We start from the raw sequence: 20,822 nt of genomic DNA, 5'->3' as shown, positions 1-20,822 counted from the left end.
AATAGCATAGAGCTGCTGGCACCCATCAAATGAAACAGTAAGAATCCACACTGTGAGGAGAGGAGAGATAATTTGGAAAATACATTCTTTTTTAATTCTGACAAGATAACATACACATTTTTTGTATTCCTTATTCAGTCTCAATATGTTTTGAGTTTTCAAGAATATTTTAAAAATGTCTTAATAAAAGGATTCAGATTTTATCTGTAGGTTTTTTTTATTTGAACAGGGAAGTAGTTTTGAAACTAATATTTTCACTGTGCTGACTTCAAATTGGATAATTTAAATCATATGTAAGAAGAGTAAAAGGAACGGATTTACTGTCAAACTGCTATTGTCTTTTGTGAATAGACTGGCAATAGCTATCTAAATTAAAGCAAGCTACTTGTACAGTTGGACAAATACATTTATGGATAAAAAATAATCAATGTATTATTATGGCACATCATAACTTCAGGGTTACAGGAAATTCAGTGTAACAAGCCACGTTTTGTTTTTCAATAAGTCTTTAAAGCAATGTGCAGTATTGCACTCTGTTTTTGTGATCACTGCGGTGTTGCGAATATTGGGTCTTTGATAAAGGTTGCACATTTACTGTTTCTGATAGCATATGGGCTTGAGAAGTAAATCCCAACCCCCACCACCTGCCACCCCCACCCTGACCACCACCCCTTCCCCCCCACCCTAAGTCATTTTTGACAAAAGAGCTGACTTTGCTGAGGTGTGGTTCTGACAGTCCCCTGACACTGCATCCAAGTGTTCATTTCTCAAGTTATCAGTGAATGTTGGCAGGCTACTTCATAGCGGAGGACAATGTAGCCAAGCCTCATCCTTTCCGCATGCACACTTCCCAGCAGAGGTTTGGATTGCAATCAGAAAGTACTGGCTAATTTTTTTCCCACTTCCAGAATAAGAGTGTTGAAACTAGTTACACTGTTCTCATTGAGCTCAGCTAACTCAGCACTGCAGCAGGAATTGGAACTGGGTCTTATGGTCTATATGACACTTGGGCACACCACACAGTTCATTCAATGAATCACAAACACAGCGTGGAGATTTCTTTTTCATCCTTTTTCTGCGTCTTTTGTGCTAACACTTTACTTCAATCCGTACAGCCATGACTCAATACCAAGCAAAAAAACCAAAGAACTGCAGATGCTGGAAATCAGAAACAAAATCAGAAATTGCTGGAAAAACTCAGCAGATCTGGCAGCATCTATGGAGAGAAATCAAAGTTAAAGTTTCTTGTCGAGTGTCCCATCTGCAGTTCTTTTGGTTTATACTAAAGTATTTAGTTAGCAGTAAAGCACTCTGGGACATCTTAAGACAGTGCTTCCCAAACTCTTTCCCATTGTCATCCCATTTCAAGACTTGAAGGTTGTCATGATCCCTTGGTCAGTGTTGTGTTTGGTAGGTGGAGGGGATTGCATGGCGGAAGAAAGGGTTTATGAGGGCAGGAATAGGAGGGTTGGCTATTCCTACCTCAGAGCTTGTGACCACAAAAGTATAGCTTGCAATCCCACTTGGGATCCTAAACCCGCTTTGGCAAACCCTGCCTTAAGGTTTTGCAAGTGTTTGAAAAGCTGAAGACTTTGTGTAACCAACTGCTTCTTTCTCGGTATGAAATGTACCTAATGTCCACCAATAGGACAGTTTCAGTGGTTCACTTTCACTTCCAGAGTTGAACTGTAAATATATTTGGCATTTGCAGGATGTGTTGCACAAATTAAACAAAATCAGATCCTGATTTTGTTCTATCGCGCAAATATTTGTCTGCAATTCCTCTATTATTGTGCCAGAGCTATTCATCAATTTATTGAAAATGGGTTAGCATCTCTATTGAAAAGAATTTCTGTCAAACGAGTTTGTTCAGTTCATACCAGGAGCCACTGATCGTACTTTCAGGGCTGTAACCTTCAACACATTATTCTGAGATTCAATGAAGACCATTTATTCAGTTAATGATGTTTATTACAATTTATGAAAAGAAATTCTTGCAATCGTTTTCTTACAAGCTAAACTTTGTAGAAAGGTTAAGTTGCAAAAGAGAGAAAAATAAAGTGACATGGTGGAGTCAGTAGCATACTGGTAATGCCACTGATGGAATAGTTCAGAGACCCAGGACTAATACTCTCAGCTTGGAGGGGATTCATTTAACTCTATTGCATGGATGAAGCCAAATAAGCATGGTCCAACCTTTACAGATAGTCTGCAGACGTTTGCCCAAGAAGCTGCCTGTTCGCTGGTACCATCTCCACCTGATTAATGTACATATGCTAAGCTTTAAATTGTTGAGTCTCTGACTGGGCTGCAGCAGCACCAAATGGTTGATGCATGTTTTAGCTCAGAGATTTGGCTGAGATCTGTGTCTTGGCTCCTGATCAACTTAAACCTAACACCTGTCTGAGACAATGAGTGTCTTGTTCGTTGCCTGTGTTATAGGGGCACACTTGTAGAATTTGGAAAAGGTGCAAAAGGAAAAAGGGAATTAAAAAAATAATAAATCATAAAGTAAACTGGCCCAAAGTTTTAAGATAAACCTCTTAACATTATGGAATATCTGAAACACGATACAAATGGGCTGAATTAAAGTTACTGGGGAAATGCAAAGTGTCAGTTATGAATGAAACAGTCAGCTTTCTTTTTGTGAATCTGACTGAGGTGGATTTGAAAGCAATTATACATGTATACAGTGAAGCCAAGCATTTCATCATCAGATGATTGTTTTAGTCCCTGCATTTAATAGAAGCTAACAGCAGTTGAGGTGAAGACCTTGGCTTTCCTCACAGGCCTGGAGGAAGAATAAATATGAGACACTTCTATCTGTTTGCCCTGGGGTGAGTAGGGGCATCACATGCATGAACCTCACAGCATGTTCACACTGTGCTACTGATAGCAAGGGTGTAGGTTTCATAACATCAACAGGACACTTTGAACAAACAGTGACAGAGAAACGTTTAGTTGGCTCTGTAGGTTACTGATCAATGTTGTGCTTCCTTTGCCTAATATTGAAATAAAGATGCAGAGTCTATTCAATGTCTACATGCTCCAGCACTTGTTTAATGTCACAATGGAATGATTATAAAGCCTACTTTAATCTGGGCTCAAAGAACAACCATGAACTGTGAGAAGAGAGAGTGCATTCTTGCTTAATAGATTTGCAGTTACTTACTTGATGATACTGGGGCAAATAGATCCCTCTGAAGAGGGAGGCTGTGTGCTGTCTCATTCTCATCCTTATTTTCATAAACTCTTGTACTCGAGCTTAAGTGAGGTCAAATAGCTGGAACGTTTAACATTTAAACAGTTGATCCTATCTCAGATGTGTTCACAAGTCAAGCTAGGATCTGGGGGCAGTGTCTTCTGGTGCAGGACATCATTGCTCTTCCCAACTCATGCATTCCCATCGAAATTATAAATATGTACAATGGTCAGGTTTCCAGGACATCAATGAATCCACACCATAATCACTAACAGTACAGAATTTTGTAAAACCAGGAGAGCATCTCTGAGGAACCTTCTCTGCTTTTGAGCCCATCTTCTGGGACCTGGTCTATATCTTGAAATTTCTGTAAGACCACTTCTAATTGCTATTGCTTCCTTCAGTTGTTTTCTACCCACTTGCTGTTGCAATTTGTTTTCTCTGTTCTCCTTTGTTGTTTTAAAGAAGTTCACAATTTGCTGGGACACTGTTTCACAGCCACTAGTCACCCTCCATATACGAAATCTAAGTACAGATGACTCAACTGTAAGAAATGCAAACTCCAACATACAGAGACAAATTGGTGGAGTGGGCAGATGGTGGCAGATAAGTTTCAATGCAGAGATGTGTGAGGTAATGAATTTGGAAGGAAGAATATTGGAAGACATTATAAAATAGCAGCTCCAATTCTAAGGGGGCTGATGGAGCAGAGGGTGTAGATATGCACAGATTATTGAAAGTGGTAGAACAGTTGGAGAGAGCAGGAAGTAAAGGACACTGTGTCTCTGGCTTTATTAATTGGAGCATGGAGCAAAAGAGCAAGGAGATAATGTTGAACTTGTATAAGACACTTGTTATACCTCAGCTGGATGTCACATGATGGAAGAATGTGAACACATTACTGAGACTTTAAAGTGGCTTTCAAGAAAGGTTCCAGAGATGAGGAACTTCAGTTATGAGTAAAGATTGGAGAAATCCAGACTCTTCTCCTTGGACAGAAGAAGGCTAACAGGAGATCTGACAGATATTTTTATAATCATGAGCTGGCTGGATTGAGTAGATAGGGAGAAACTGTCCCCCCACTTAAAAGGAACAAGAACAAGAGGCCATAGCTTTAAAGTGATCTGCAAAAGAACCAAGGATGAGGTGAGAAAAACGTTTTTCACTCAGCAAGCAGCTAGGGAATGCACTGCCTGGAGATGTGATGGAGGCAGATTCAATTGAGGGATTCAAGATGGCATTAGGTAATTATTTGGATAAAAATAATGTGCAAGAGTATGGGGACAAAGAAGGAAACTGGCACTAGGTAATGATGCTTATTAAATGAGCTGGGGCAGGCATGATGGCCAAATGACCTCTTTTTGCACCGTAAGTGCTGTATGTCCTTGCTTACTATGGTCTGCTTGTGCTGCTTGCAAACAAAGCTTTTCACTGTACTTAAGTATGCGTATCTACAATAAATCAAACCAAATCAAAGTAACAGTTCTGTGATTCCATGGGTAAACCTTGACTGCAAGCATCAACAAGTGAGTTCACTGTCAAAGCTCAAACTGTCCTCAACTAACATCCAGACCCATGCACTTCCAGTAGGGCATGGAGACAGTTCTCTGCAGAATGATCAGGTGCCGGCCCTAATGAATCCTCTTTAGCCCCAGTTTCTGATACTGAAGTCAACTGGAAAGAAAACAATGTACCACATCATTTTCACATCAAAGAGACTTCAAATCATAACCAATGAGTTATTTTTGAAGCACCATTGCAGTTAAGAATGCAAACACAGATGCCAGCTGTGTAATTTTACTTTGGTGTGATTGATTCCAGGAATGGGGAAATATTGGTGAAGACACCAGAGGACTTCATGCTCTTCTGTGACTCTCACAACTGGATCAGTTTAGATGACCTGTCAAGGAAGGGGAGGGCTGCAGGGAAACGGGGTGGTCTCCTTGACCATATTCAATACTGTTTCTGCTGCTTTAGATAAAGTGCTCACATCCAAAGTGAGGTTTGGACCAAAGTGTTGCTTCAGACCCACTACCAACCTAACGCCAAGTGTGTTCCTAGCAGAGGACTTTTATACTGCAGGTTGACTTTGTTGGGATCAAACCTGCCTGGGCTCATGCTACTCCCTATACAGCTCAGCAGCTCACTGGTATAATTTGAGTCCCAAACAAAGTTTCATTCCCTTACATTATAATTAGAATGTTTTCACAATGGCCATGTTCACACAAAGTACTAAGATTCTCTGCAAACTACAAATAACTATACACAAGAAGGCCCCTTGGAGAAAAATCGCGAGAAAACATATGATCAAGGGGCCTCATGCAATGAGTCCACTCTTTAGACCAGTAAACTGTCAACACTGAGAAAATGTCAATATATGTGTGCATATTGTTATTTTCTATATATTAGAGTGCCATGCCTGTTGCTACAGACAAGCAGTAGTGTGGTGAAATTTGGAGGACAGCACAAAGACACTATCACAAACAAACATGAGTGAAGTTAATCAACTTAATTCACTTTATGTGCATTGAATTACCAGCAATAGTATCCATTACAGTTATAAATACAGCACTCTTAACCAATCTCTTGATTAGAAATGAAATGTTTGCTGCACCCCTTCAATAAGCCGTTTCTCAACCAGAGAGCTACCAATATTAAACTATCTGAGCCACTGTGTATGTATCTAAAAAGCTAGAAGGACTCGTACATAAGATTTCTCAGTGCTTTCCAACCATTCTGCTTAACAAAACATTTCATCAGAAGTGACTTCAGGTGTTCAATCCAAAAAAGACAAGGTTCACTATTTTCTCCAGAGGTACAGATGATGGCAGAGGGACGAGAGCTAAATTGGTAGTTCACACAGTCAGAGACTGCTGGACTATGAAGATGAGATATTAACAAATATCAATGCCTTCTTCCAAAGAAAAATATCAAATAGGAATAAAGAACAGATAGCATGTATTCTCTCAAATATCACACGTCAGTTTTCAGTCAAGAGCAAAAATCAAACGACACCAGGTTATAGTCCAACAGGTTTATTTGAAAACACAAACTTTCAGAAGCTAGTGTTTTCAAATAAACCTGTTGGACTATAACCTGGTGTCATGTGATTTTTGACCTTGTCCAACCCAGTCCAACACCGACACCTCCACATCATTCAGTCAAGAGCATCAGATACATCCATTGCAATCAGAGTAAAGGCAAACATTGCATTTATATTGTGTCTTATTGTTATATAGGGCAATGGTTCTGAAGAGGTTAATGACCAGATTACATTTGCTCCACCTATTCTACCAATATCACACACTGTCTGTGGGCAGAGTCAAGGAGTTCTACTCTAGATTTCAGAAGGAGCAGATGTATCTGTACCAGCTCCCTAGGGTCCTAGTAATTACGCCTGACAAAAATGTAGTTGTACTTATTGCTATCATGTAATAAACCTTCTTCTCTTTGAAAGGTGCCTCCTCTGTGAATTCTCCATAGTGGTATATTCTCAATCACCATTCACTCGATAGGCCCACACAAAGCAAATAAGGGTTGGTGGCAGCAAACTACCCCAAATAACCCATACCCAGTACCACACACTGGCAGAGGTGGCTAATACCAAAAAGTGTCAACAAAATACCACACTGATCACGTCTCACAGAGACAGCTCAAAATGCTTTAAGCGTAATGAATTACTTTCAAGTACAGTGACTGTTGGCAATGCTAACCCAACTTCTGGTTGGTATGCAAGAACCCCAGTTCCTACTATTTCAGAATTGACTCACCTACCAGGTTATTCTCTTTGCCTGAGGGGAATTACTTTATTGTTGTTCAGTACCACCCTATCATGAGGCAGCTCTGAGTGGGAAGTCACTATGTGAGGAATCCTGGACAAACATCCAACTGTTTCAACATAAAAGATGTTTATTGACAGGCATGTACAGGTCAGCCATAATGTAACTGAATTAACAACTTACTGCTGTCATGGGTGTGAGTGAGTGAAGCAGAGATATTCTATAAGTTTACACTGCAAACATTTTGGGACTGAGACTGCCCTTATGTTGAATACTAGTGCATATTTTGCCTAAACTTTGCCTCCACTATTTTAAGGGCGGTATTCACCCATTTACTTAATTGGGTTAATGACTATAATAAAAAAATACTGAGGAGAGGTGTTCCAGACAAACACCCCCGCAGTATGATTTCAAGGCATTTGGTAATTGGCAAGAAATTAGCAACGTAGTTTTCTACACGCGCAATATGAATTTAGTCTGATAAATATGGAGTATTGGGCCACTGGTGAAGTTTTAAATCAAATTCTTCATTGCTGTTATGACAAACTTAAGAATGAATTAACTTCAGTGGAGCACCTCATTCATGCTATGGCTTTTCAGCTAATGAATTACCCCTGATAAACAGCTACTATTTAATGTGAGAAAATGAGGCAGCTAAATTGCACACAGCAAGGTCTCACAAACAGCTGTGACATATATTTGGTGTCACCCTGGAGTCATAGAGAGTCATCAAATCATAGAGAGTCATCAAGTCATACAGCTCAGAAGCAGACCCTTCAGCCCAACTCATCCACACTGGCCAGGTTTCCTAAATTGAACTAGTTCCTTTTGCTTGCATTTGGCCAATATCCCTCTAAACCCTTCCTATCCACATACATGTCCAAATGTCTTTTAAATATTGTAATTGTATCTGCCTCCACCACTTTCTCTGGCAATCCGTTGCATATACACCCTCTGCGTGAAAAAGTTGCCCCTCAGGTCCCTTTTAAATCTTTCCCCTCTCAACTTAAATATAAGCCCTGTAGTTTTGGACTCCTCTACCCTAGGGAAAAGACTTTGTCCATTCACCTTATCTATGCCCCTCATGATTTTATAAACCTCTATAAGGTCACCCCTCAGCCCCCAAGCTCCAGTAAAAAGCCCCAGCCGATCCAGCCTCTCCTGATAACTCAAATCTTCCAGTCTCAGTAACATCCTTGTAACTCTTTTTTGCAGCCTTTCCAGTTTAAAAACATCCTTCCTATAGCAGTGCAACCAAAATTGTATGCAGTACTCCAAATGTGGCCTTACCAATAATTTGTACAGCCATTACATGATGTCCCAACTTCTGTACTCAAAGCTCTGACCAGTGATGCTAAGTGTGCCAAACACCTTCTTCACCACCCTGTCTACCTGCACCCCTTGATCTCTCTGTTCGACAACACTCCCCAGCACCCTACCATTAACTCTGTAAGTCCAACCCTGGTTTGTCTCATTAAAATGCAACACCTCACATTTCTGTAAATTAAACTCCATTTACCATTCCTTGGCTCATTGGTCCAGTTGATCAAGATCCCGCCGTACTCTCAGATAACTTTCTTCACTATCTACTATGCCACCAATTTTGGTATCATCTGCAAATTTACTAACTTTGCCTCCTGTGGTCTCATCCAAATCGTTTATATAAATGACAAACAACAGTAGATCCAGCACTGATCCTTGCAGCACTGTGCTGATCACAGGCCTCAAGTCTGATAACAACCCTCTACCACTACCCTCTGTCTCCTACCGTCAAGCCAATTTTGTTTTCAATTGGCTAGCTCTCCCTGGATTCCATGTGACCTAACCTTACCATACAGAACCTTGTCAAAGACCATGCCAAAGTCCATGTAGGCAACGTCTACCGCTCTGCCATCATCTATCTTCTTGGTCACCTCTTCAAAAAACTCAATCAAGTTTGTGAGACATGATTTCCCATGTTCAAAGCTGACTATCCTTAACCAGTCCTTGCCTTTCCATATGCAGTAGATCCTGTCTCTCACAATCCCTTCCAACAACTTACCCACCACTGATGTCAGGCTCACCCATCTGAAAGTTGACGTCCATGTATTTCAACTTCTATGTGCCCTGCGTTGCCGTTACTCATTCCATAGGTAACTGTACCTCCTCCACAATAACACTGAACATTGGAGCCCCTCCAGGGATGCGTCCTCGGCCCCCTACTGTACGCCCTGTACACGTGTGACTGTGTTGCCAAATTCCAAATGAACGCCATTTACAAGTTCGCTGAGGATACCACTATAGTGGGACAGATATCTAACAACGATGGGTTAAACTACAGAAGGGTGATAGAGGGCTTGGTGACATGGTGCAATGAAATCAATCTCTCTCAATGTTTGCAAAATTAAAGAGCTGATCATTGACTTTAGAAATAAAGGAGGAGAACGCACACCATCTACATCAACAGAACTGAGGTTGAGAGAGTGAAGAGCATCAAGTTCCTTGGAGAGACGATAATTGACAACCTGTCTAGGTGTAGGTGACAGTCAAGAAGGCATAACGCCTCTTCTTCTTCAGGCAGCTCAGGAAATTTGGCATGTCCATAACGTCCCTCACCAACTTCTACAGATACACCATTGAAAGCATACTGTCCAGGTGCATCATGGCTTGGTATGGCAACTGCTCTGCCCAGAAACTACAGAAACTACAGAAGGTGGTGTGCACAGCCCACACCATCTTGGAAGCCAGGGACTCCATTTTCATGGCTCGCTGCCGCAGAAAAGCTGCCAACATCATCAAAGACCCATTGCACCCCAGTAATGATCTCTTACAACCTCTTCCATCAGGCAAAAGATACAGAAGCCTGAACACACACACGAGCAGATTCAGGAACAGCTTCTTTCTGGCCATTATCAGACTATTGGATGGACTCTAGCCTCAAATAACATTGATCTTGCTAACACTGATCTCGCCTAGCACACATCCAGTGCAATGTGACCTGTATGCCTCTAAGTCTTTTTGATCTATACATTCTTTGCTTACTATGATCTGCCCGTAGCACTCATAAACAAAGCTTTTCACTGTATTTCAGTACACATGACAATAAATAAATCAATGAATCCATCAAACAGAGGTCAAACACATCCAGCCTATTATATCTGCCATTCATTTTGTGTAGATAACTGACTGCTTAATCCAGTGTGGAGCTGGAAGAACACAGCAGGCCATGCAGCATCAGAGGAGCAGGGAAGTTGATGTTTCGGGTTGGGACCCTTCTTCAGAAAAGGCTTCTGACTCCAGCATCGGCAGTTCTTGCTATCTCTGACTAGTTCATCTGTTTTGCAGATGTTTATTGAGAGATACATTTTTGACCAAGGCATGAAGAGAACTCCCATTCTCTTTTACAAATAATGTGACATCCATCTGAGACAATGCTTTAATATCTCTTTAAAGATTGGAAAGATCACTGAGGTGATCTGATCCATCCATTGAGGAAAGTTGAACGTAGATTTTATAAATATAATCAAAACCTATGTGTATGTGACTATGGTATTGGTGCCATAAGTTTCTCATAATTCTAGCCAACTTCATTTCTTTACTTGGACATAGGTAATTGGTCATTCACTGCTGCTATCTATGGGCTGTTGTGCACAAAATGGCCGCTAATAGCAGCTGTATTTAAAAATAATTCATTACATTTTGGGATGTTTTTAGAGATGTGACAAGATACTATGTAGATGCCACATTTGCTTTTACCCTGACTACATGCCTTCCAGTTAATTTGCCATCGGGTTTTCCCAACAATTGAAGACATAAATGCTTGTTCTTCCATTACTATCAATGAGTCAGTCAGAATCTTGTCTGTGCCTGACGGAACAATTTAGTGAATTCTCCGCCGTTAGCAAACAATCCTTTGAGATTGCTACACTCTCCTTAAAATTGCGGATGCTGCTAAATGACTGTCAAAAGAATTTCGACCACAAATGATGAGGAAAAATTTTTCATTTTTTTTTTGAAGATTGCACCATGGCGCCAAGCGGCCATCAGCTGACAGTGCCATCACACCAACAGTGTCTGCAGCCCACACAGTCTTGCTTAAAACGAAAATGCATTCATTTTGAGTTTAACATGCCTGCAAATTCTCCTGTTTCTCCCTCACCCCAGTGCAAGCAAGGAATCTCAGGGGTTCCTGACCAACACTATTTTGGACTCTACCTGGTAGAGCCTGGAGGCAATTGTAAGAGTTGGAAAATAAGGCAGAGCTGCAGCCCACTCAGGCTGGCATCTTGGCTCAAGATCTGTTTCTGGGGGTCAATCTTTCATGTGCAAAGCCTCGATCATACTTATGTAGGATCACACAAGAAGAAGACAAGGAAGCCATTATCCATCCAAATGATATTCACAAGGATGGCAGTCCCAATATATACAATTCCCATCCCCTTTAAAGCCATGAGATCACGTGGAAGAGGTGAGAAACTCGATGTAAACCCATGCCAAATTGGTGGTGGTGGGATGGGGGAACTGTTGTGTGTGTGGTCAGGGGTATGTATGGGGAGGTAAGATATCTAGAACGTTCCTCTCCAATCAATCTAGACAGTCAAAACCAATCTAGAAGATCATTCTGTCCCTGAATTCCCTACTGTGTCTATCCTTTGTAAGAGGTGATGCCTGCTACAGTCAGAACAGGTATAGCTCCTATGTGAAGGAATTCAATGAGTTCATAACACGAGGCAACAGACCTGACTCTTGACATTTAACCTGAATCTAACCTTCCATATCCTAATATTACGCCCCCCTCCACACCCCCACCCCCCCCACCCCAACCCCCACATTCTCTGTATCCTGCTTGACTGGAATGAATACTCTGGACAGTGGTGAAACAACCAGTGTGTGTCACTGACCTCAAACAAAGTGGCCTGGAAAGGTCTCTCGATCTCCATGGTATGGATATCCCCTTTCCTGACCATTGTCTCTGCCATGTATTCAGCAAAGCTGAATATTAATTAGGGCAGACAGCCAATTGCAGTGAAGTATTCTCACTGACGCCAAACCGCTGATTCTCTTTACCTTCCAAATTTTAAAAACTGTCAAATAGGTGATTACAACATACACGTGGGATTACCACATAAACTCAAAACTGTAAACAAACTTTAAAATTACATTGTTTTCAACCATAGAATATGTCTATTAAGTACCAACATCAGGCATGTACAGATCACCATAATGTAACTGAATTATGAAATAAAACCAAGGACCTGAACAACCTACTGCTATTCTCATCTACAAATTTGGTTGGTGTCTGTATGTATTGTGTGTTTGAGCGCATGGCTGTGATTGAGTGAGTCAGAGATATTCTATAAATTTACACTGCAAACAATTTGGGTCTGACACTGCTATGTCAATTACTAGTGTATATTTTGCCTAAACTTTTTGCTTCCTCTATTTTAAGGGTGGTACTCATCCGTTTACTTAATTGGGTTAATGACTTTAATATAAAAAAATTAGGAGAGGTGTTCCAGACAAACACCCCCACAGTATGATTTCAAGATATTTGGTAATTGGCAAGAAATTTAGTAAAGCAGTTTTCTACATGCGAAATATGGGTTTAGTCTATATTATTGGGCCACTAGTGAAGTTTTAAGTCAAATTCTTCATCACTGTTATGACTAACTTAAGAATTAATTGGTTTTAATATAGCACTTCATTCATGCAATGGCTTATGAAAGCCATAATGAAAAATTTTGAAGTAAGTGAAATTTATTATAGCAAAGAAATTTGACTTTTAGCTAACATAAAATTATTCCTTTCGAGCTGATGAACCTGTTGAGCAGTAATTATGAATTCAGTTCACTTTTAAAATCTAGTCACAACTCATTCTATCAGAACATAACAGGTCAGTTCAATGATTTCTGATCACTTTCATTGCAGAGGATCCCAACAGGATAGAATCACAGACAGCAGTTTTCAGTAGTTTTCCAGCCTGTCACAGAATCCCAGAGACTGTACTGTTACTTTTGGTGTCAAGCTGAGCATGCAGTCAAATTTAGGGCCGTGCAGGACAGGGCAGGGAGTGCCTAGTTATCAGCCACATAGGCAAGGGAGGCAGTAGGCTGGTGATACCTTTTTTTAACATTCTCACTCCAAGTTGGGATCCAGGAGAACCCTGGAAGTCTTAGGGCACTTCAGGCTGGCATTCCCTTTTCCTGATCATTTCACCTGCAGACTGGATGCATCCTGTGAAATAGATGCAGGAAAGAGCTAAACTGGTTAAAAACTAATCAATGTGATTCATTTTGGTAAGATGCTTGTGAGCTGAGGTCTAGATTCAAAATTCTACCCTTTCAGCGATCAGAAACTTTGATTTTAAAGTCTTTTGGACATACCTTGTGCATCTGGCACAAGATTAGCTCAGCAGGCCAGTTTATTTGAACAGGCACTGATAGAAGGCAATCTTAGGAGGGATCATGAATAAACAGATATTCCCACACAGCTCATGAGAATGTTGTTTTTGGTCTAATGAACCATTCTGGATGCCAGAATCTAGGTGCGGTGCTTCACTGGTTTACAAATATTAAATTGTTTGCCTACAGTAGATTTATATGCATTTTGGCAACAAGTGATATCTTTAAAATGGTCAGTATTCTTTGCTTGGATGAACAATTTGATCATATATAATGACAGGATTCAGTTTATACTCTAGATGTGAATTGTAGCAAAAACACCAAGCAGAATGCACTTTATCCTGCTTGTAGGTTTGAGCAATTGACACTGAAAATGCAGCTGACACTCTCTGTAAGAAGTTACTCTCTCTCAATCCCAGCTATGCCTATCCACCCTTGCAAACATCCCCATACCAGTCACACCCCACTCCTAAATGTGTTTAAGAACATTGCAGGCTGTTTGTCTGATGAATGCTTGAGGATGCCCCATTTGATGTCTGCAGCTTGCTGCTTTGATGTTGAGGGCCAGAATGTAATATCAAATGTATCCATTCCAGTTATGTGCAGGAACCATTCCCTAGGCCCTCTGCTGAGTGATCTTTGGTGCAACGAAATTCTGACTCTATTGAGAACTTGCAAGATTTCACAACTATCTTTATAAACAGTGCAACGTGACAGGTTACCATTTTTTTCTGCAACTGAGTTGGTTTTTGCTCTTCACCAATTTCTTTGAAGTTGCAAAGAATATCTCAAGTAGGTAATGAGTGTGTATGATAAAGCATCAGATCTTCAAAAAGACCATTTCATCTGAGGTGACACAAGTGCAGTGCAGGAAGATTGAAGACTGACATGGGTACCACATACCAATTCATTTGCAAAGTAAACTGTTAGATTGCTCAGAAAGTTAGGGAACTCTTCTTTCAGCTCTGAATTTCAATCCACAATGGACTGACTGACAGAGTCGAAATCATAGAATAACAGAATTCCTACAGTGTGGAAGCAAGGCATCCGGCCCATCAAGTCTGCACCGACTCTCACAAGAGCATCCCATTCAGACCCACCCCCACTACCCTATCCCTGTAACCCTGCATTTCCTATGGCTAATCCACCTAGACTGCACATCCCTGGACATTATGGGCAATTTAGCATGGCCAATCCACCTAACCTGCACATCACTGGACTGTAGGAGGAAATCGCAGCACCCGGAGGAAACCCACACACACACAGGGAGGATGTGCAAACTCCACTCTGAAAGTCGCCCGAGGGTGGAATCGAACCTAGGGTCCCTGGCGCTGTCAGGCTGCAGTGCTAACCACTGTGCTCCTGTGCTGCCCATCATCAACACTACTTACTTAGTTAAGCAGAAAATTTCACTAAGAAGCTTGCATAAAGAGAAACTTCAGTCTTTTGGGCTAGTGCAGGCTGGGATAAATTTTGATGCAATGGCCTTCCATAGACTTTGTCAGAGTTTCAGAGAGAGAGAGAAAGATCCAGATGCTGAAGGTGGGTGGTTGTATAAGAATAAGCACAAATTTTCTCCTTATTTGATATAAGATATAAATGGGTTAGAAGCAGTTCAAAGAAGGTTCACTTTGGCTGACGTCTGGGTTGGATGTGAGATTATCTTATGAGGAAAGATAGGACAGGTTATGCCAGTATCTGTTGGAGTCTGGAAGAATGAGATGTGATCTTAATGAAACATATAAAATCCTGAGAGGACTTGACAGGTTAAGTGCTGAAAGGATATTTTCTGTCATGAGAGGCATTAGAAACAAGGAGCGTAGTTTAAGAACAAAGATCTCCCATTTAAGATGGAGACGAGGGCAATTCTCTGAGGATCATGACTCTTTGGAACTCTGTTCACCAGAGAACGGTAGAGGCAGGGTCATTGAATATTTTTAGGCAGAGGTAGATAGCTTCTTGACCACAAGGGACTCAAAATCATTGACAATAGGCAGGAATGTGGAGGCCACATTCAGAATGGCATTGCCTTAGTGAATGGCAGAGCAGGCTCGAGGGCCCAAATAGCTTACTGCTGCCCTTAATTTATATGTTCATACCCTTCCTCAAACTGACCACCTTATCTGCACAGGCATTTGTTCTTTAACACCATTGGCAGCAAAATTGCTATCACTGCCAAATGCTAGAGGAAATCATATGTTTGTAGCAGCACATGAGATTCCGTAACAGGACATTTATTTGCGCTGACACTAGTGTAAGTTAGGAAACCAGCAAGGGGTGTGACCGCTACAAAACCAAATTGGCCATTTTTTAATTTCTGTGAATAACTTTCCAATAAGGCCACATCTGATTCATCTCTCATTCTCTTGAAGTATCGAGTATCTTTGGTAGTTTTCATCTGGGTTACATTAACAGCCAGTCATGCTGCTGGCTGGAATAAGAAGATCTAATCAGTTGCCATGGAATTTGTGAGGCTCTCGCAATGGAATTGATGCACTTCAGTTCGTGCTAGCACTCTTTATCAGTGAATGAACTGCTGTGAAATGTACTGACTAGAAAACCATGTTTAATGAAAGATGTACCTTATAGCACTTATTACAAAAAAAATCAAAAGCTCTGAACTTCCTCAGCTCAAATTTCAGACACAAAAAAACTTGAATGTTTTCTCTTCAAGATGCTGCCATTGCCATAAAACAATTAAAGTTGTTCTTTTTTTCTGCTAAGTTTCTGCTGAGATTTCAGTCATAAAGCAAACTGACACTTCTTCCTCCCTCTCTCCCCGCTGTCTCTACACAGATACCAGGCATGTACAGCCTTCACCACCATGGACATATGATCAGTCATACCCATACCTTGGGCAGATCTCCACACCCTCTGTTCATCCTACAACACCCATCTCCCCTGGGCGAGCGAGTGGGATGCCGACAATCACAGCAGAAATCTCCAGCAGGCTTTCAGGTGAGCAGCAGATTCTCGGAGATTAAACCAGGTCTGGTTGGGGAAAGAAACAATGACATTGCAAATGTACTGGGCAAGATTGGCTCCATCAGCTGACAGCAGGTAATGCTGGTTGCATATTAAGCCAGAGTGATGGCTGGCTAATGTAAACCAAATTATGTGTGTATAGTTATTTATAAAAGTACAAATATCCACTCTTAGTACACTAATGAGTTGTGATCACCATGACACACTTCAATTTATACCTAGTGTGATATTTATGCTGCAGCTCCATTAAAGCAAATTAGTATCGTAATGATAATCTAACTTTAAAAAGCCTCGGAGTAGTCATTAAGTCTGAACAGACTTTGATAAATAAGTAATTAAAGAGGTAAATGTCATCTTAATGAGGAACAGGCGAAAGCTGGGTTTTTTTCTGTCTTTAGTTAACAATCTTAAGATAAAATAATAGGACTGCGCAAATTTGAGCTGTTTGATTTCTGAGAATGCTATATCTCTAGTGAGATGTTAATATTGGAACATAACAGACAGTTTTCGTTAGTTCATGCATTGCTAGACCAGTAAGCCAAGTTGTCATGATTTGGACCCTCCTAGTCTTCATTAGATAAAGGTTTAAACAGGATTATACCATGCAGCATTATCCATGGGTAAACCGATGAGGTTGATTTATGTGCTGGACGTAATGTGTGCTTATAGATTGGAAAAAAACGGTGGCATTAATGTATTGTATGTTCTATCTTTAATCGCTATAATGGCTATAATGGTTATAGTATTATGGCCCAATTCTGGGCCATAATAAATTTACAGTAATAAGCAGCTTTAGGTACCTGGGCCTTGTAGAATGTGATTTTCTTTCTAGATTTTCAATGAAATCCGAATCTCAGATACGTAAATGAAATGTTGAGCGATCGAACAAGAGCAAAAATGTGCATTTGATTTGCACCTTGAAAAATGGCCCTTGCAAGGTCTAAATCAGCCAAAAATGAACATCAAGCCAAAGAAGTAGCTATTAGGAGGTATGACTAAAAGCTTAGTTGAAGCATTAAGCCTTGCAGAGGGCTTGAAAATGTTGGAGGGATGTAGGGATTTGGAGAAGGAATTCCAGATTGTGCAGTCTGAATAAGTGATAGCAATTCAGTCAATGCTGAGGCAATAAGGCCATAGTTGGAGGGACAGAGGGTTCTGAAGGGGCTGCTCACAGGTCTGAAGGAAGTTAGAGGGTAAAAACAAGCAAAGCAATGAGGGAATTTAAATGCAAAGATGTGAATTTTAAATTTGAGAGCTTTGAAGACTAATGTAGGTTAGTAAGGGCCAGAATGACAGGTGAGCATTAATTTTGGAAAATAGGGTACAGTAGGAGGAATAATGTTTAAAGAGTGTGGAAAAGAAAAAGCAGCCATGTAGGGTCTTGGCAATTATGACACTGGGGGGAGGCAATGGCCTAATGGTATTATCGCTGGACTGTTAATCCAGAGACACACGTAATGTTCTGGGAGCCTAGTTTGAATCCTGCCACAAAAGATGTGGGATGTGAATTCAACAAAAATCTGGAATTAAGAGTCTAATGATGACCATGAATCCATTGTCGATTGTTGGAAAACCCTATCTAGTTCACTAATGTACTTTAACTGTCCTCTGGGCAATTAGGGTTGGGCAATAAATGCTGCCTAGCCAGTGATGCCCTCATCCCATTAATGAATTTAAAAAAAAACTCGTGGCAAAGGCACAGGAAAGAGTTTCAGCAGCAAATGGGCCAATGGATAGCATGAGAAGTATAAAGTAGGAAGTAGATGGGGTACATGATGTTGAAAGCTCAACTTGAGCATTGTGAACAGTTCATTTCAAACAGAGGCAGCAGCCAGGGAGAAGAATAGAATGACTTTATGATGGGGTGACTCAAAAGACAATCGCCTTTACCTTCGAAGTGGTTAACTGGCGGAATTGCAAGGCCAAATGTCAGCTCAGTAACATGACAGCAGAGGCAGTGGAGGAGCCAGGAGGGGAGTTGGAGAGCTTCCATTGGTTGCCAGAGGCAAGTAGCAAGGGTGGAGGCAATAACCAAAGAAGATCAGCAGCTTGCTAGGACATCTACCAAAGGGTGGCAATGGTGAAGGAATGTAGTTGGGGCAATCAAATGGACTCTTGCTGGAGAAAATAAAGATATCTCTAGTTGGTGAAGCGTTGATAGGAAGGGAAAGCAGATAGACAAATGACTCCTCAGCCCGATGTAAATGACAGGTGTGGTTTTTTTCCATGTCCCTACTTAAAATAATTCTTTGTTTATCCTTAATTTCCCTTCTTGGTTGTAAGCCACTGAAATGAAGAATCCCTGCTTCATGGTCTTTGGGCTTACAGGATATTCAAACCTCATGTTACTGGTAGAAGCTGCCTCCATGTCTTTGAATGATGTTATTATTGGGCAGCATTTAGATGAAGAAGCTGGCAGGGTGAGTGCAAATCCATGGAGGAACTCCTGATAGGTATTGCTGTACGGCAAGAAAGAGAAATCGTTGCAGGATTAAACTGGATTATTAAACTGGTTATTAAACTGGAAAAAGTGTAGAAGAAAGTTACAAGGATGTTGCCAGGACTCAAGGGACTAAATTATAGGGATAGGTTGGACAAGCTAGGACGTTTTTCTTTAGAGCAAAAGAGACTGAAGGGGGATCTTATAGAAGTGTATAAGAACATGAGAGGCATGGATAGGGTGAATGCGCTCAGTCTTTTTCCCAGGACTGGGGAATCGAGGACTAGAGGGCATCAGTTTACGGTAAGAGGGGAAAGAAAACATGGGAACCCAAGGGGAAACTTTTTTACACAGAGGGCAGTACGCATATTGAATCAGCTGCAAGCAGAAGTGGTTGAGGTTGGTACATTAACAACATTTAAAAGGCATTTGGACAAATACATGGATAGGAAAGGTTTAGAAGGATATGGGCTGAGTGCAGGGAAATGGGGTTAGGATAGATGGACATTTTGGTCAGCATGGACCAATTTGGGTCGAAGGACCTGTCTCTGTGCTGAAGGACTGTGTGACCCTATGAGATAGTCTGGCTACAATTGGATGGTGTAAGGATCGATTCGAAGGTTGCAACTGCTGAGCTACAGAACACAGAGAAGACATTGGGGAAGAATGGTGCAGTTGCTCATTTGAAAGCTTGCAGGAACATTGAGAGGCTAATGAAGGAAATACACCATGATGACAGGCACAGATGATTTCAACATCAGAAGTGTCCTGGTATGTAGTGGATGATTCCAAACTGAGAACTTAACTGACAGCATGGTCAAGAAATCCTCATCTGCAGGTCTGCTTTAAAAACAAACCAAATATATAGGAGCAACTTGTAGTGACTCATTCCACTGTGTTTTTCCCTCTGTGGCTTTGTCATATCTAGATTCAACTATTCCAAATAGTATTGCTGAAAAAAAACTGTTTAATTACATACCTGACATGATACTTCATCAAGATTTAATTTAGTTTAACCCAATCACGTCCCCTTAAATTGACATTGCCTATGAACTGTCCTAACAACTAAAAGGTGAAAAGCTTTGCCATAATGTTTCATTTTTTAGCAGTAATCATGTCTAAATAGCTTGTGACTGCTTGGCGGTGGTACATCCGTCTTTATAATGTGGGCTAAAAATGAACAAGTCAAGAATTGTAAGATAATATCCAAAGTTAGCCATTGGTCCAAAACTATTGGTGATGGAGGAATGGTAACCTACAGATTAGAGGAATCAACACGTTCACTCCATGAAATATGAGACAGGAAAAATAAGTCCAGGTTCTTTCCTAAGGGAAATGCAACTATTTAATATAATCTTCATTTTTAATTTCCAATTGTCATTAACAAGAATTAAACTCAGATAAGACCTACATTCATTAAATCCCACAACTGTCTGCCAGACGTAGTTGAGGAAGTCATAGTTTGGCTCATTTCACTGGGTCTGTTTTAACAGTCTGGTTGCTTTCGCAAAGCTGCCACACCTTGTCTGACAGACATCTTCAGGGCTTGTCACCTGTGGAAAAAAAGTTTTCATCTTCCTGCCAAATTATAGTTGCACTGGATCACGTTGATCTGAGTCATACTGCAGTCTCTGTCCAACTGCCGGCTTAAAAACAGCCTCTTGTTCCTTAAGGCACTCAATCCTTTGAGTGCAGGTAAAACATGCGAGTCATGTAGATATGTGCAAGTTAATCTCACTCAAACGCTGAGAGAATTCCATATTGAAAGGTGCAGACATTACTGAGGGCCCACCTGGAATGAGCTCTATCTACACCAGAGCTTTAAATAAGCACTAGTAGCCAATGCTAACAAACAAACATATACGATGCAGAAGCTGCAATATGATGAGAAATTGACACGCTGTAAGTGCTAACATTGTTGTCATCATTTGTCATCATTTCTTAGTTGCCAAATTTGGTTGTAAGTTAACAAGGTGTAGAGCTGGATGAACACAGCAGGCCAAGCAGCATCGTAGGAGCAGGAAGGCTGCCGTTTC

General features: G+C 40.9%; 1 protein-coding gene across 4 annotated transcripts in view; it reads left to right on the top strand.

Annotated features, from left to right (window-relative positions):
- The window catches only part of runx1 (RUNX family transcription factor 1), a 207,751-nt gene that overhangs the window by 178,359 nt on the left and 8,570 nt on the right, over positions 1 to 20,822 (top strand). For all 4 annotated transcript variants that reach the window (XM_048602839.1, XM_048602838.1, XM_048602840.1 and 1 more), the window contains one exon: positions 16,158 to 16,319. In XM_048602839.1, coding sequence (XP_048458796.1) covers positions 16,158 to 16,319 — 162 coding nt within the window. The remainder of the gene's footprint in view (positions 1 to 16,157; positions 16,320 to 20,822) is intronic.

Source organism: Rhincodon typus, chromosome 11, assembly GCF_021869965.1.
Source record: "Rhincodon typus isolate 14 chromosome 11, sRhiTyp1.1, whole genome shotgun sequence".
NCBI lineage: Eukaryota > Metazoa > Chordata > Chondrichthyes > Orectolobiformes > Rhincodontidae > Rhincodon > Rhincodon typus.
This window is presented reverse-complemented; position numbering and strand designations above follow the sequence as displayed.